Below are 15,106 nucleotides of genomic sequence, written 5' to 3' on the forward strand. Positions count from 1 at the left end.
GTAGAAAAATACAATAAATACGAGGTGCAGCTTTGATGTATATCATTATTAGGATATGAGATTAATTGTATCGGGATATGAGATTTTGGTCGTATCGCACAGCCCCTCTTGGTTGTGTGCTTGTGTGAGTCAATCGAACATTTATGGCGTCACATTAGAGTCAAAACTACCACACGTAAATATGCCACTCGCGAGCGCAAAGTCAAAACTCACACGTGTAAATATGCCACTCGCGAGCGCTAAAGTGAAACTCGCAAGCACAGGACGAAGAGCTGCGTGCGCATTCATCATAATATCCTTTGGTTGCTCTCTGTGCTCGAGGGAAATTTCTGCGTTCGCATTCTGCCGGGAGGAGATTTTGACAGTTTGGGGGCGGAGTCATGCCGTTTCTGACAGCGAACGCTATTGGCGGATGAAGTCTATCTATGTTATAAATATAATTTCACCAGTTCTCATTGCCCCCTTGCCTGTTTCCCCGTCAATATAAAACAGATAGTTACAGAATGCAGCGACACACGTTATTGGGATGCTGAGGTAGGCATTAGCTTCGGCATCTCCATACGGTAAAGTAACGTTATCATGTGTTACGAGTTTCCATAGACCATACATAATTACTACACCTCGTCATGCAACCACTTACGATGAGAGTTACATTTTGTATTTTGATGCTTTCAGTTGCTATTTGAACATTGTGGGTTAGACTATTCTGTTCTATAGTACTGCAATTTAATGCCCCTTTGGGAATTGATTTATTAAAAAATATCTTCACATGGGGACACACTGAATTGTCCATTAATCACAGTTAAAATGTAAGGGTATAACTATAAGTTACGAAACCTGTCAAAAGGCAAACTTTGACAGTATGATCGGATTGATTGAAAACTACATCGGAGGATGTAGGAATAATCCCCCTATAATGACGCACTACAACAAAATCGAACGCGACATGAAAAGTTTTCGCCTGTTTAATAGGCCTCTTGACAAAAAGGTCAGGGTCCTCTACGACAAACGCAGATTGTTGACTAGCGGGGAAACTCTGCCTTTTGGTTACTGAAATGTAAAACAGTCTTTAAGATGACTTGTTAAACGATAAACATACCTTTTAACATTATTCAAAATTATAAGAAAGAATTTCTTGTAAACTTTTCTTCATTGCTTTAAATTTTCAAGAGATTCAAACCTGGCCATATTATCCTCCAGTCTGCTGCATGAACTGCCTGAGGCAGCAGACGTGGTTGGCTGGACCTGCCTCTTGACCACTTCTTTTCTTTGGCCTGTCTGCTGCTTTGTCCCTGGGGGTGTTAACATATGGTCTCTCTGAACCTGAGCTGCATCTACGTTATCCGTTTAACAATGCATCTAAATGTCTAAATGATTACCTGAAAGTAAATGAATAAAGTCAGTACTAAAAACATTACACTAAAGTCTTTATCTGGAACTAGTTTATAATATCTGACACCATGGAGACAACTCAGTGTGTTCAAATAGCAACTGAAAGCATCAAAATACAAAATACTACAACTACGTTAGTAATACTCATCGTAAGTGGTTGCATGACGAGGTGTAGTAATTATGTATGGTCTATGGAAACTCGTAACACATAACGTTACTTTACCATATGGAGATGCCGAAGCTAATGCCTACCTCAGCATCCCAATAACGTGTGTCACTGCATTCTGTAACTGTATCTGTTTTATATTGATTTATCATTTATAGTAATCATTTATAGTGATTTGCACACTTTTTTATTTGTTTTGAAATTTGTACTTCTAATTTGAAGGATCTCCTTCACACAAGGGTTACAGATAGAAGAAATTGGAAGGAAGAATGTGAACCTTTGTGAATAATACTCCTAACATCAGCTGTGGTGACTACCTAATCCATGCCTGGGGGACTGTTTGAGCCAGGACTGTTTGAGCTGTTTGCTGATGACACCACTGTGGTAGGACTGATGCGCAATGGTGAGGAGTCTGCCTATTGGGACATGGTCAGCAAACTATCAAAATGGTGCTACATTAACAACCTGGCACTCAACACATCCAAAACAAAGGAGCCTGATTATCAGCTCTATATATCAGAGGAGACACAGTGGAAAGAATGTCTGGAAGTCGTTAGATATATTAAGTACTTCTTTAAACTTTATTCTGCTCTCCTCTCCTCGGACTTGCGGTCAGGGACGTTGCAGTTCCCAAAACCAGGTAGTGATACATCTGGTTAGGACACACTCAATAGTTCTCCTGTAGAATGTGGTGAAGATTGGGGGTGGGAGGCTTGCCGCCTTCAGCTACCATAAGAAATGCAGTCACTGCTGTGCTTTCTTGGCCAAGAGGTGGTGTTGGATGATCTCACCTGGACCCTCATCAGGTGAAATTTGGTCCTGACATTAATAGCTTCTTTCAATATTTTAACTCCAAAAGAGCTCTAAAAGCTGAGCCCTCGATATACAGTGGAGTGTACAGCACGAACTTTCCTGAAGTCAGCAATCATTTCTTTCATCTTATCCAAGTTCAGAAGCAAATTATCTTTACGTCAGTCCGCTAGTTGCTTCACTTCTTCCCTATAAACTGACTCACCGTTGCTGTTGAAGCCCAGCACTGTGGAATCATCAGCAATCTTGATGGTGCTGTTAGAACTGTACTGTGCAGTACAGTCATGAGTCAGCAAGGTGAAGAGGAACGAGCTGAGGAGACAGCCGGGGGGGATGCCGGTGCTTAGTGTGATGGTCCTGGAGATGGTGCGGCTGTGTACTGACAGGCGTCTCAGTCATTGTCTGCTGTGGGATAGTAGTGTTGAAAGGTGAACTAAAGTTCATGAACAGCATTCTCACTAGGGCTGCACGATTTATTGATTTCAAATCGAAATCGTGAGCATGACTGTCACACAGGGAGCATGGCATGAATTTGTAAAACTATTCTCACAGCAGTTTTAAACCCTGGGTCCGACGTGCTGTATAATGTATATCCTAAATCGCGATTTTTGCGATTTGCTAATCGCGTTGTCTCAAATCGCGATTTTGGATATACATTATACAGCACATCGGACCCAGGATTTAAAACTGCTGTGAGAATAGTTTTACAAATTCATGCCATGCTCCCTGTGTGACAGTCATGCTCACCAATCAGAAGTGGCCCAAGAAGGCGTACAGGCCCACAAACAGCAAACACGTGAAACCCAAGGAAAATGTTACATTCGCGGTATGGAAAAATACTGATTCCGCTACTGAGCTATAAGTGAATTGCCTTCCTATTTCATGGTCCGAGATTGTTTCAGAAAGGTCCTATCATCAGTAGAATCGGCGAGCTCCTTTTAAACACCAGCTGCAATATACTTATCATACTTTTGGTTTTTGTTAATAGGCAATAGCATTAGTATACCGCTAACCCATCAAAACAACAATGAGACAGTCAGTAATTCTTTCAGCAGTGGAGTCGGTGACCCCCCAAAAAAGCCATAAAACCCATAATACAGTGGTGTTTATGTCATATGTTTTTGTGCTTATTAAAGTGTTTCGAAAGATTAATCCAACAACAGTAATAAAATAAAAGTCTTGCTTTAACATAAATACTAAAAGAATAGATCGCTTTAATCGCTATTACAGTTGGGTATGGGCACGCGGTCTTATTTAGAAAACATACAAAAAGCGACGCATATAATGTTTAATCATTTGTTTTGTATTTGTCCGAGTAACAATGCAAAGTAATGATAAGCTGCTTCAGTCGAAAACTGCATTTTACTTCTCATTTAAAATAAAATGGCGGGTTGGAAACTTGGGTCAGCTGCATGGAGTTAGATTTTCTGTTCTCTGTTCTGCACACACATTTACACGTATGTAAGTTTTATTACCTTGTAAATAGTCTGTAGGGTTTGCAAACTTATGGTTTTTTGAGTGTTATTAGTGTTAATAACAGCAGCTAACAACACAATAGCGCAAACAAAAGGGCTGCATACACCGAAGTAGTTCTTGCTTGTTCATTGGCGTGGGAAAAGGCGGTTATAGTGTTATTAGGAGGGTAATAAGCGTTACCTGCAAGATCGCTATTTTTCTTTTTGCTGCAATTGTTTTCATTATTACTTTATTTAACTTGACACATCACATCTTTAAATTCTCATCCTTGCATTAGAATATAGACCAGTTAATACTGATGGTATCTCATGCTGCGTCATATGTTTTAAAATTACTACACACTGAATGCTGAACTGAAGCTTGACATTAAAAAAATTTAATCGCAAATCAAATCATTATCGCAATTTGTCAGAAAAATCGCGATTCGATATTTTCCCCAAATCGTGCAGCCCTAATTCTCACATATGCATCCTTTTTCTCTGGGTGGGTGAGAGCCACGTGTAAGGTGGATAATATGGCATCCTCCATGGAGCAGTTTGGGCGGTAGGCAACCTGAAGTGGTTCTGGTGGGGCAGACAGTCTGGTTTTCGTGTACCTCATGTCTAGCCTCTCAAAGCACTTCATGACAGGTGTCATGACTTTATTTGGTCAAACTTTATTTGGCAGTAGTTGTTGAGACACAAGACTGTAGTCTTCTTAGGCACTGGAATGATGATGGTAGCCTTAAATCACCTAGGAAGGACTGCTTGGCTCAGGGAGATGTTGAAGATGTCCGCAAGGACATCTGCCAGCTGGTTTCCATACTCCCTGAGTACACAGACTGGTATGTTGTCTGACATCTGCAGTGGAGAGACATGGCATCAGGTTGGAGGATGGTCTTCACAAATGTGTCCTTTATTGCAGCAAACTACGGAAAAGTTATTCAGCACATCAGGGATAGAGTCATCACTGTCACAGGGCTGCTTTGGGGTCTTGTAATCAGTGATAGTCTTCATGCCCTGCCACATGCGCTTTGTGTCACTGAAGTGCCTGTGGATCCTGCACCCAAACGTGCACTTTGCATCTCTGATGCACCGGGGCAGGTTTGCCTTCGCTGTCCTCAGAAGTGCATATCAGATCGGTATTGCCACTGGTCTGTACCTATTGGCCATATGTGACAAATCCATGTCAGACTTATTTGGTTTTCAGTAGTATGTAATAACATTACTTCTATTTCTTGTTATATTGATTTGTACAATCACATCACATGACAGACAGACAGACAACCCATGATAGAGGTTCCCGTACAGTGTCTTGCCTACCTGATGCCCAGGTAGGGGACCTTCCGGATTGTGTGCACAGGCTTTTGGCCCCAGCCGGGGTGGATCCAGTGGCTGTGGTGCATATTGGCACCAACGACATAGGCACGGCCAGGAGGGCTGATCTGTAGGAAAAATTTATAGAAGGCGCAGATAAGCTTAGTGAGTTTTAGAAAAGTATTATTATAAGTATTAGAAAGTATTGTTAGAAAATTCATGATCTAGAGGCTTTTATTATTATTATTCAGACTCTTATGACATTATAGGAATAACAAACATGGATGAGTGTCAATGATGGAGAAGAGTATAATATGAATGATTGCTTGTTGTTCTGTAGTGACCGGATAGGTAAGAAGGGCGGTGGTGTTGCAGTATACAGTGGTCCCTTGCTATAACGCGGTTCACTTTTCGCGGATTTTTTTTAGTGCAATTTTGCATGCGTCCTGCGGCGCCAGAACGAAGAGGCGCGGTCAGAGGAACTGTGAAATACTTGTGAGTCACTATTAATTTGTGTCCAACCTCGTAGGTTGATCGTTAAAATTAAATTCGTTAGTTCTAAAATCCATCATTATTATTTATAGGAAAACGTTTATATTTCTATTTCTCAAACAAATGTTTGGGCCTGAAAACAGGTTTTGATCTTTGGTTTCATTCTATAATACTGGACTTATTTTTCTATGAAGGTTTGAACTTTGAGAGTGTTTAAACGAGAGAAAAGTGTGAAAATGTTAATGCCTGTCTGAGAAAAGTGTATAAAGTGTGTAGTGAGGGGTTTTACAGCCTTAAAACATCTATAATAATTATAAAAAATAAAGCTCACTACTTCATGGATTTCGCCTATTGCGGGTTATTTTTAGAACTTAATTCCCGCGTTTAACGAGAGACCACTGTACATAAAAGAGAACTTGCAGGCAAGGGAGCTCACTGATAAAATTAAAAGTACAGAAGCTGTATGGGTAAAACCAGAGGCTGAAAACTCAAATGGCCTAATTGTCAGTGTTTGTGATAGAGCACCTAATGTAGTTGCAGAGGAAAGCAGAATGTTATATGACGATATCAGTATTATGAGTAGGGGTGCACCGATTGCAGTTTTCTGGCCGATCAACGATCACCGATCCTTAGGCAACCTTACCTGCCGATCTCGATTTTTTTTTGCCGATCTTGTTTCTTTCATAACTAAAAGACAGTTACTTCAATGTTTCCATTTTTATTGAGTAAATTGATATGAATACTCACAAAACATGAGGTAGTGTCCTCAAATATAAATGAACATATAAATGAGCATTGCTGTTTGAACTACAAAATCATATTTTTTCTTCCAGACTTTAATTTCTCTAATTTTGTAAAAAAAAAATATATATATATATAGCTGTTATGACACACTTGTCCAAAAAATAGGGAGGGAGGCAGCCTGCACTGCACCTCTCTCGGGAATGGGAGAAAAGGCTGATTTAACCCTCTGGGGCCTAGCGGTAGGAAATACACTTTCACTGACTGGGGCATGATCACACATTTCATCACACTTAATTCATGGCAAATAAATTATTTCTTATATATTTGTTTTGCCATTACACTCATCTTTATTTTAATATATATTGTAAATATGTCAGATTTTTGTTAAGTTTAAAATTTGACATCAAAGTATAGACATTGCAAAATGCAGTTTGGAACACTTGCAGAAACATTATAAAAGTACATAGTAAGCAATGCTGGCAGTTTGTTTTGATCCCAGATATCTGATCACCAAAGTCTTGGCTACATGAAGATGACTAAATGGTGTAGATGCAACATTAATTTGGATAAATAAATAAGAAAAACCTAACTCATGTAACTATTTCTGGCTCCTTTCATTGAATATGTAGCAACTTTCATGTGTATGAATGAGCCATTGTCACCTGGCCACGTCCCCAACCCCCTTTTTATGGCGCTGAAGGGGATGTATCTGGATCGCGTTTCACCGTTGCGCTGTTAATCAAATTACCATGCGAATGCGATTTGAATACGCGCTAATGCGGCTATTTAGAATGTGAATAGCGATCTTCGGGTGAGAGCGGTACTACGCGCCCCCGATGCAGGTAAAACAAAGTAAGATGACATGGTTTACTTTTTTGCCGATTTAACCTAATTAAAAAAACTTTAATACTTCCGACAATGGACGTTTTGAAAAGAAGACAGATTACGGATTTAGCCAGCGTTTTTTTTTCATGATTATACATTAAGATTTCAGCGAGATATTTATAAACTGAAATAGACGCGAAAAGTACGCGATGTCGTCGACGACATACTCGACCCCAAAGAGTTAAAAGCATATAACTAAGATCGGTGGATCTCATGGGAATATGGTCGATTTCTGATCCCCTCAAATTAACGTGATCGAGGCCGATCGATCGGTGCGCCGATCGATCGGTGCACCCCTAATTATGAGTAATAAAAATGTGGTGGTTATGGGTGATTTTACTTTACCTGGGATTCAGTGGCTCTTCTGTAAATGAACTTGAGATGGTGGAATTAGTACAGGATTGTTTTTTTACTCAGTTTAACACCCCTACCAATCTTGATCTTGTTTTCTCTGAGCAGGATAGGATTGGAAAATTAGAGGTTTAAGAACCACTGGACAGTATTAATACAGGGTTCCCGCGGGGTCTTAAAAAGTCTAAAATTCAGAAAGTTAAATGTAAGGCCTTAAAATGTCTTAAAAATGCACAGATTTTCATTCTAGGTTTTAAATTTAATTTACCCAAGTCTTAAAATCCGTACCTCCCTTCATTCCCAAGAAGCGTTGTCCGCAGAAAATAAAATAGTAAAACGCTGTAAAACGAATCCGTTTGTTGTATTTTCTGGTCTGCACCGGTGTCTGCATGGTAATAAAACTACAAATTGGACAGGGTCCAAGCACTGGCGCAAGAACACAAAGCATATCTAGTCCAGGTCAGCAGGGAGGCTGACCACAGCCAGGTAGTCTTAAATAAAGTTAAGTATGTGGAACAAGTTCTCAGCAAAGTACAGTATTGCAGAAAGTAAGCTTGAGAATATTTGTTTTAAGCTGTTTATTGCTGAGATTTCAGTGTGACCTTAGTATTCTAGTGTTGTAAAAATACAAGACCAAACCATTCTTGCTTGCGTCAAGGTGCCTGACCTCATTGCTAATGGCGTTGTTGTTGGCAGCTGAAGCAGGATTTTGAACCGGGTGTGGAAGAAGGAGCTCATGGGGAAGAGCGGAAGAATGCAGAGTGCCATCTCGTCCAGCAAGAGGACCTACAGAAGGATGCTGCAGAGGAGCCTTGGGTCCAGGAGCAACACTTGGAGAAAGAATGGACCGGACATGCCCTGCAAGACCAGCTTGATGATGAGTACAGTCTGCAGATCTCTGCCATAGCACAGAAAATCTTTGGCCAGCTGCAGAGTGAGCGAAAAAACATGATGCAGAAGGTGAAGAAGCATGTGTCTCTTCGTGAGAAGCAGACAGAGGCCAGGTGAGGGGCACCAGGCTAGCAGGGAGGGTTAATTGAAACCCCACATCACATTAAGCTGACTTTAGCTCCTGGGTTTTGTTAATATCTTTGTGTGCAGATTGAAGGAAGAGCAGAGACAGCTAGCCCAGCAGTGTGAGCATGACCTCAGTCGTCTGAGGAAGACTCACAGGGAGGAGTTGGAGGTGTTGAGGTCTCTGCTGGAGATGTACGTGCTTAGAATGGAACAGCTGGAACCCAGGCTTTGTATCAGACTTAAGGGAGAGCTTGAGTTGCTGGAGGTTGACGTGAGTAGCAAACACCAGGTGGAGCTTGAGTCCCTAGAGACGATTCTGCAAGAACCAAACATGGTTCAGTTGGAAACATGTGAGGCAGAGCTACATGCTGAACATTGGAGAGAGGAGGAGGTGCAAGGCAGACTGCTGTCTAACATGGAGGCGCTGGAGTCAATCTGTTGTGAGAAGGAGGCCATGCTGCACGTGGAGAGGAGCAGCCATGTGGCCAAGCTGGAGGAGCTTAGGCGACAGTTGGCCCAGGCCTACATGGAAAAGTTTACCGGCATGGCAGTGGAGCTGGGCCAGGCTCATAAAGTGAGGACCTGCTGCATGAGTCATTGAAATAACAGGCAGAGACAGCAAGTCCAGAAAACTTGTATGTTGAGAAAACAGCTGCATAATTTTGTATTGAAATGTTTAGATGTATTTATAAAAGGTCTGTTAAATGTCTCTGCAATTGCTGAATGTCGATAACTTATGCTGAGTGTGAGACTACCTGCTGCAGGTCGAGCTGGCAGGGTCCCTGGCTTCCCAGCGACAGGCCCTGGAGGAGGAGTGTGTTGCAGCTCTGGGGGTGCTGCAGCAGGAAGTGCTTGCCCTGGAGAACCAGCATAGCACCACCCTTCAGGAGCTGAGGCAGCAGGCAGAGGTACAAGCCCCACGGGCACAGCAGCAGCTGCAGGTCAGTGGCAGTGTGATCTTGTCTTGACCAAAATTTGCTCTGCGTGCCTCCTGGTTAACATTGTGCCCCCTTGTATCAGGAGCTTAGTGGTGAATCAGCCCATGAGCTGGAGGCCCTCCACAGGGAGCTGGAGGAAGCGAGGCGTCAGAAGGAGCGTTTCCAGGTGGAGATGGAAGTGTTACAGTCCCAGGCACAGGAGCAGAAGCTGCTGGTCTCTCAGCTGGAGGTAAAGGCTTCTGCTCTTCCTGGGGAGATGTGGTACATGTGGGGTAGCCTGTAGCCATGTCAGCTGCTGTGCTCTGTGACCTCACAAACCTTGTACTGTGCAGAGGCAGCTGAGCAAAGAGCACCAGCAAAGCCATCAGCCACAGCAGGAGGTGGACCTGGAGCTTTCACAGGTACCACACCGAAGTGCCTCTAGCTCAGCTTCACCTGAGGGGGCTTTTTCACCGCACCAAGTACAAATCTTTTGGTATGGTTCTCTTGGTGCTTTCCCTTTTCTGTTGACTTTCTGCCAAGTACCAGTACCAAAAGTGCCAAACCAACTGGGGTACTTCTTTGGTACTTTGTAGTGGGACTTGAAATGTTATCTAGAAGTGTACCCAACATGTTATAGAATGTGTAAAGTTGAAATATTACATGCTATAAACAAAAAAAGGTGTATGTGCATTGTCAATGTCAAACATTTAATGTGGTCTTATAGACAATGCTAAAAGAAATATTTTTATATATAATAAATATTAACTTGAGTAGAATGTGTAAACATCATATGAAGTCCAAATATCAGACAGCACAAAAGATGTTTGGTGTTATGAGACACCACAATGCACAGCTACCTGTGGAAAAGATTGCTCTGCTACAAGTATAAGCTAGCAGAGAAGTTTAGATACAGAATCTGTAAATTATTCCAAGTATCAGTCAGTGTGAAAATAGGTGTGAGTGTGAGAGAGAGAGAGTCAGTCGATTTAAAGTGGTTACTGGAAGGGACAAATTTAATATGTAAAATAAACACTTCTGTAAAGTCATTTCTAGCTTCCACACTAATGCTAACTGCTGTGACACACACCCAAGGACCTTCCTTCTTACATGTTTACATGTGAAATGCACTGTGGCATTATTTTATGGCTATTATTATTATTTTGTTCTTACTTTTGTTCTTACCTGTACATCACACTTATGTCACGTTAGGGTAATTATAACGACATGCACAAATAATTCAAATAAGTCTTTTAGTACTAACTTTTACAACTCAGTACAGCGGTACCTCGGTTCTCGAACTTAATCCGTTCCGGACTCCGGATCAAATCCTAAAAAGTTTGAGTTCTGATTGAATTTTTCCCATAAGAAATAATGGAAAACCAATTAATTGGTTCCCGGCCCCCCAAAATTACACCTAAATGTTTTTTTTTTTTTTTTTTTTTTTTTTAAGCATTTAAACACAAAATGAACAGGATAAAACAAGAAGAGCATTTTTTTCTTAATGGCTTCCAAAACGATAAAGATCTTATCCCAACATTACCCCTGTCCTGCCCCGATCGTCCGCTCCTTCCGTGTGCCACGCCCCCTCGTTAACCTCGTGTGGGATCCCCATGTGATCAGCTGTTTCTGGTTGTTGTCATTAGTCCTCTGTATTAAGTCCGCGTTTCAGTTTGTTTCCCCAGTCCAGTCATTGGGTGCGTTCGACTTGCTTACAGCGCTGGCTTAAAGCAACGCATTCTGATCCTGACGCAATGCATTGCGACTTCTCACCCGCCTGCACAAACTGGAACCGCCTCCGTGACGACACATCTTTGCCCTTATTGGCTGAAGAGTTTAGTTACACCCATGATGTTTGTATCCCAGGCAGTTCCGATGCGTAATCTGCTATTTCTCCCGATTATCACGTAAAGCAGTGAGAACTGGTTTTCAGTTAATTTACCTGGTAAAATAAAGTTTAAATAAATGCTCTAATATTAACACGTAAGTTAGTGGTTTATTTATTGTGAGTTACTGTAATGTTGCGCTGCTTTATTTGGTTAATCGTCCAGTCTGTGAAGAAGGCATTCAAGTAAGAATTGCATTGTAGTATGACTCATTTCCTGGCGCGTACAATTTATATTAGGTCAGCGTTCATGGTTCGACTGATATTCAGATCGAGTTCTAGGTCAAGCTGGTTTGTTCGACTTTCAAGAAATTCGAGTTCTAGTGAGTTCGAGAACCGAGGTACCACTGTAATTGTTTCTTGTAACTGCAAATGTAAGGAATAGATTAATGACTTTCTATCTGGTAGCTAGAAAAGAGTGTTTAAAAGTGGTTAATTATTGTTCAGCTCACCATTATTAGATCAGATGGAAATTAAACTATACAACTTTTTTTGTAGTGTGTATCTGAACAAGAGTGTAAAGCACCATATATATCAGTGAAATTATATGCACTGCAACATACAACCATATCCAAAGGATGAATGCAAGATCATAACACCTTGTTCCTCTACACACAGTACATGTTAATCACTGCATGACACCATTACAATCACACAACTTGGAACACTTTTCCTGAATGGGTTGAAAAACTTTGAATTGATTCTTGGAAATTTAGCTTGAAAGTCATGGAAATTTGTTGATCGAAGAGTGTGCAAACCCTGAAGGGTTTTGTTTAATATACTATGACAGCATGCAATCAGTTATGTGTTTTTTTTTTGTGAATATAGCAATGTGAATTTGTTTATGAGAAATTTATGAAATTTTTGCTTTAAAAAAATACCCCAAACCAGTCTAGATTTAAACAGCAAGGATGAAATGATTGTGGTTCTCAGACAACAAATGCGGCACTCGTGCAAAAGCAGCGAAGGTAAATGCCCCATGACAAAAGAATTGTTTTAGTGAAACTTAAACTCCCTGTGCTATAATATCTGTACTGAATTGAAGGCAATTAAAAAGAGGGATCTTAATTTAGCTGACTAGTGATGTAAGAATTGTGTATGACGTGATATTAGTTTTAATATCGCACATCGTCCAGCCCTGTAACAATACTATAGCCATTTTTCAGATTTAGTACAAAATATCCCACCTCCTGTTGTGATGTCATTCGGAACTGCTACCAGTTTTTACACCAGTGGGAAACTGGCACTTTCGAAGTACCAAAAAAGTCGCTACATGATACAGTGAAAAAACACCCTGACGCATATGTCCGCTTTAGGCTACCGCTGTGTCTTTCCCCCCATGTGGTGTCTGGTCAGCTGGGGTGTGATCTGTTCAGCCCGGGGGGACAGTGGGCTCTGCGTGGAGTGTTGGCTGCGGGGTGACCTGCTTGTTACTGGGGGTGGGCCATGCTTAGTGTTGGCTGGGGTATTACTCTCGTTTTTAATCCCTTTGAGTCAAATCAGGAGTCTGAAGACACTTGTGTAGAATTCCATTGTCAGTCTTTTATTGCATCCAAGCCGGTTACATCCAAGCCTGGACAAGCCTGGAGTGTGTCCCATGGTGAATTACACTGATTTTTTTTGTTACACTTTTCATGTCTTATCAAAATATTCCCAAGCATCATCTTTTCTGGCCCATTCGCTATCATTGTGCCCCCCCTTCTGGGGCTAGCATATTCCTCCCCTGTCTTTTTTGGGGACAAAAATTTGTGCCCCCCCCCCCCCCCCCACCCGATAAGATAGGGCTGCCAACCATTTCCTTCCAGACGACACAATCACAGCAAAAATGGCCTCCACAATGTTTTCTATATGATGGCAGAGAGCCTAAAAACTACCCAAGAACATTATGATTGAGGTCCAGGCAAGACACCCAGAACTACCGTGAGAACCCCGGTGTTTCTTTAGTTATGGATGGTCACAATCTTGGCGGTTTCAGTTGGGCACGTGTTGCTTAGCTACAGAGCCAATTATATTCTTCGGGCTTCAACACAGTTAGGCCTGCAGCTTATTCCTAAGGCACGTGTTTAGGGCACAAACTTCAAGGCTGATATCAGAGGCAGAAACACTTTGTTATGCAAGTTATGTTGTACAGTATTAATTGGTCTACATTCTCTAAAGCATGGATGTCAAACGCCAGTCCTGGGGGGCCGGAGCCCTGTGTAGCTTAGATGTTTCTCTGTTCCACCACAAATGATTTAGCTTATGAGCTCTGTGGTAATTAGCACAAGGAGTTGAATCAGATGTGTTAAATTAATGTAACCCAAAAACTGTGCAGGGCTCTGCCCCTCCAGGACTGGAGTTTGGCACCCCTGCTCTAAAGCCACATATCTCAACCACTGGGCCGCGGATACAGATGGGCCGCGAATTTAAAATCGAGACTAGCCAATAGTCCGTATAGGGCTGCCAGCACCACACTTAATTGGGGCTATAAATATAATAAAAAAAATTGTAATGTAAAGTCCCTACAGTTTTGAGACTGCTAGTTAGCTTTTGAGTTACGTATAAAATATATAAAAGTTTTCTGCAGTACCCAGTATGTTGGTATATTTTTCTGAAATGTAAATGTTGTTTTTGTGTCAAAGAAATTAAACTTTTTATTAAATTTTAATTTAATAAAACACTTGGTTATTAAATATCATCTATCGTGGCCCAGGGGGCCTTGGAAACATGCTGTGACATAGGTGGGCCTTAATGTTGAAAAGGTTGAGAACCATTGCTCTAAAGGTCACAAGGTTACATTATATTCTGTCAGTTAAAGAATTTTTATTGTCCTAAGGATTGCATTGATTGCACTCACTAAATTTTGTACAGTGCTATGTAATATTTCATATGACCTGCTCGGTGCTAGGGGGTGTGGGCTCTGTGATCTGACCTCCTTAGGCCTGCTCACCGAAACATGCTCTCTGTCACCTGTGCCCCAGCTACGTGTGCAGATTTCCAACCTGAAGGGGGAGTTGGAGGGCAGGTGTTCAGAGATAGCCATGCTGGAGACCCTTCTGCAGCGCCATGAGAGGGAAAACCAGGAGGGCTGTCATTTGTTGGCTATGCTGAGGGCAGACCTAAATGTGGCTGCTGAGGACAGGTGAGATGGGCAGGGGGTGCCGCCCACACTTCTTTGTCTCACTCTCACCTGGGCTGCCAGTCCTTGGCTCTTTCTGCATAATATCCAATAGCTGTGTAAACTACAGGAAGGGCCTGCAGGAGGTGCAGGAGCGGCTGCTGAAATTGCTGCTGGATGTCTTGAGAAGCATTGTAGCCACGGAGGACCTGATCAACCAGAGTATCAATAAGGGAAAACCTGGATCGAGCCCAGTAAAGGGTGAGCCAGCCTTGGAGCCTGGAAAAAACACATCTCGATTCAGCGTTTCCCCTTTAAGGCTGAATGGTGAGCCTTTTATGGCTCCATAGCATTGCTACATGGTGTTAACCTCTGTCATCTCTAGGAGAGGATTCTGAAAGCTGTGACTCTGGGCCAGATAGTTGTCTGTGGTCCACACTGACTGAGGGTGGCCTGGAATTTTCCCTTCTCTGTGGTCCTGAACAGCTTGTACTGGAAGCCTGTGTCCGGCTACGCTTAGCAGTGGGCAGGCTGCTGGAACTGATGGCACAGTCTGACAGAGTGGTATGCAGGGGGTAT

The 15,106-nt window shown here is 42.0% G+C and overlaps 1 protein-coding gene across 16 annotated transcripts in view; it reads left to right on the forward strand.

Moving 5' to 3' along the window:
* pcnt (pericentrin) overlaps positions 1–15,106 on the forward strand; it is a 63,454-nt gene that overhangs the window by 24,514 nt on the left and 23,834 nt on the right. For 13 of the 16 annotated variants that reach the window (XR_011992970.1, XM_072716383.1, XM_072716350.1 and 10 more), the window contains 8 exons: positions 8,308–8,615; positions 8,713–9,202; positions 9,393–9,569; positions 9,649–9,795; positions 9,899–9,967; positions 14,391–14,551; positions 14,643–14,788; positions 14,913–15,091. Coding sequence is in view for 15 of the 16 variants with exons in the window: in XM_072716383.1 (XP_072572484.1) it covers positions 8,308–8,615; positions 8,713–9,202; positions 9,393–9,569; positions 9,649–9,795; positions 9,899–9,967; positions 14,391–14,551; positions 14,643–14,788; positions 14,913–15,091 (1,677 nt within the window). In the remaining variant the exon portion in view is untranslated. The remainder of the gene's footprint in view (positions 1–8,307; positions 8,616–8,712; positions 9,203–9,392; positions 9,570–9,648; positions 9,796–9,898; positions 9,968–14,390; positions 14,552–14,642; positions 14,789–14,912; positions 15,092–15,106) is intronic. The other 3 variants (XM_072716358.1, XM_072716388.1, XM_072716387.1) reach the window with 1 other exon arrangement.

The sequence above is a fragment of the Paramormyrops kingsleyae genome, chromosome 1 (genome assembly GCF_048594095.1).
Source record: "Paramormyrops kingsleyae isolate MSU_618 chromosome 1, PKINGS_0.4, whole genome shotgun sequence".
Classification (NCBI taxonomy): Eukaryota; Metazoa; Chordata; class Actinopteri; order Osteoglossiformes; family Mormyridae; genus Paramormyrops; species Paramormyrops kingsleyae.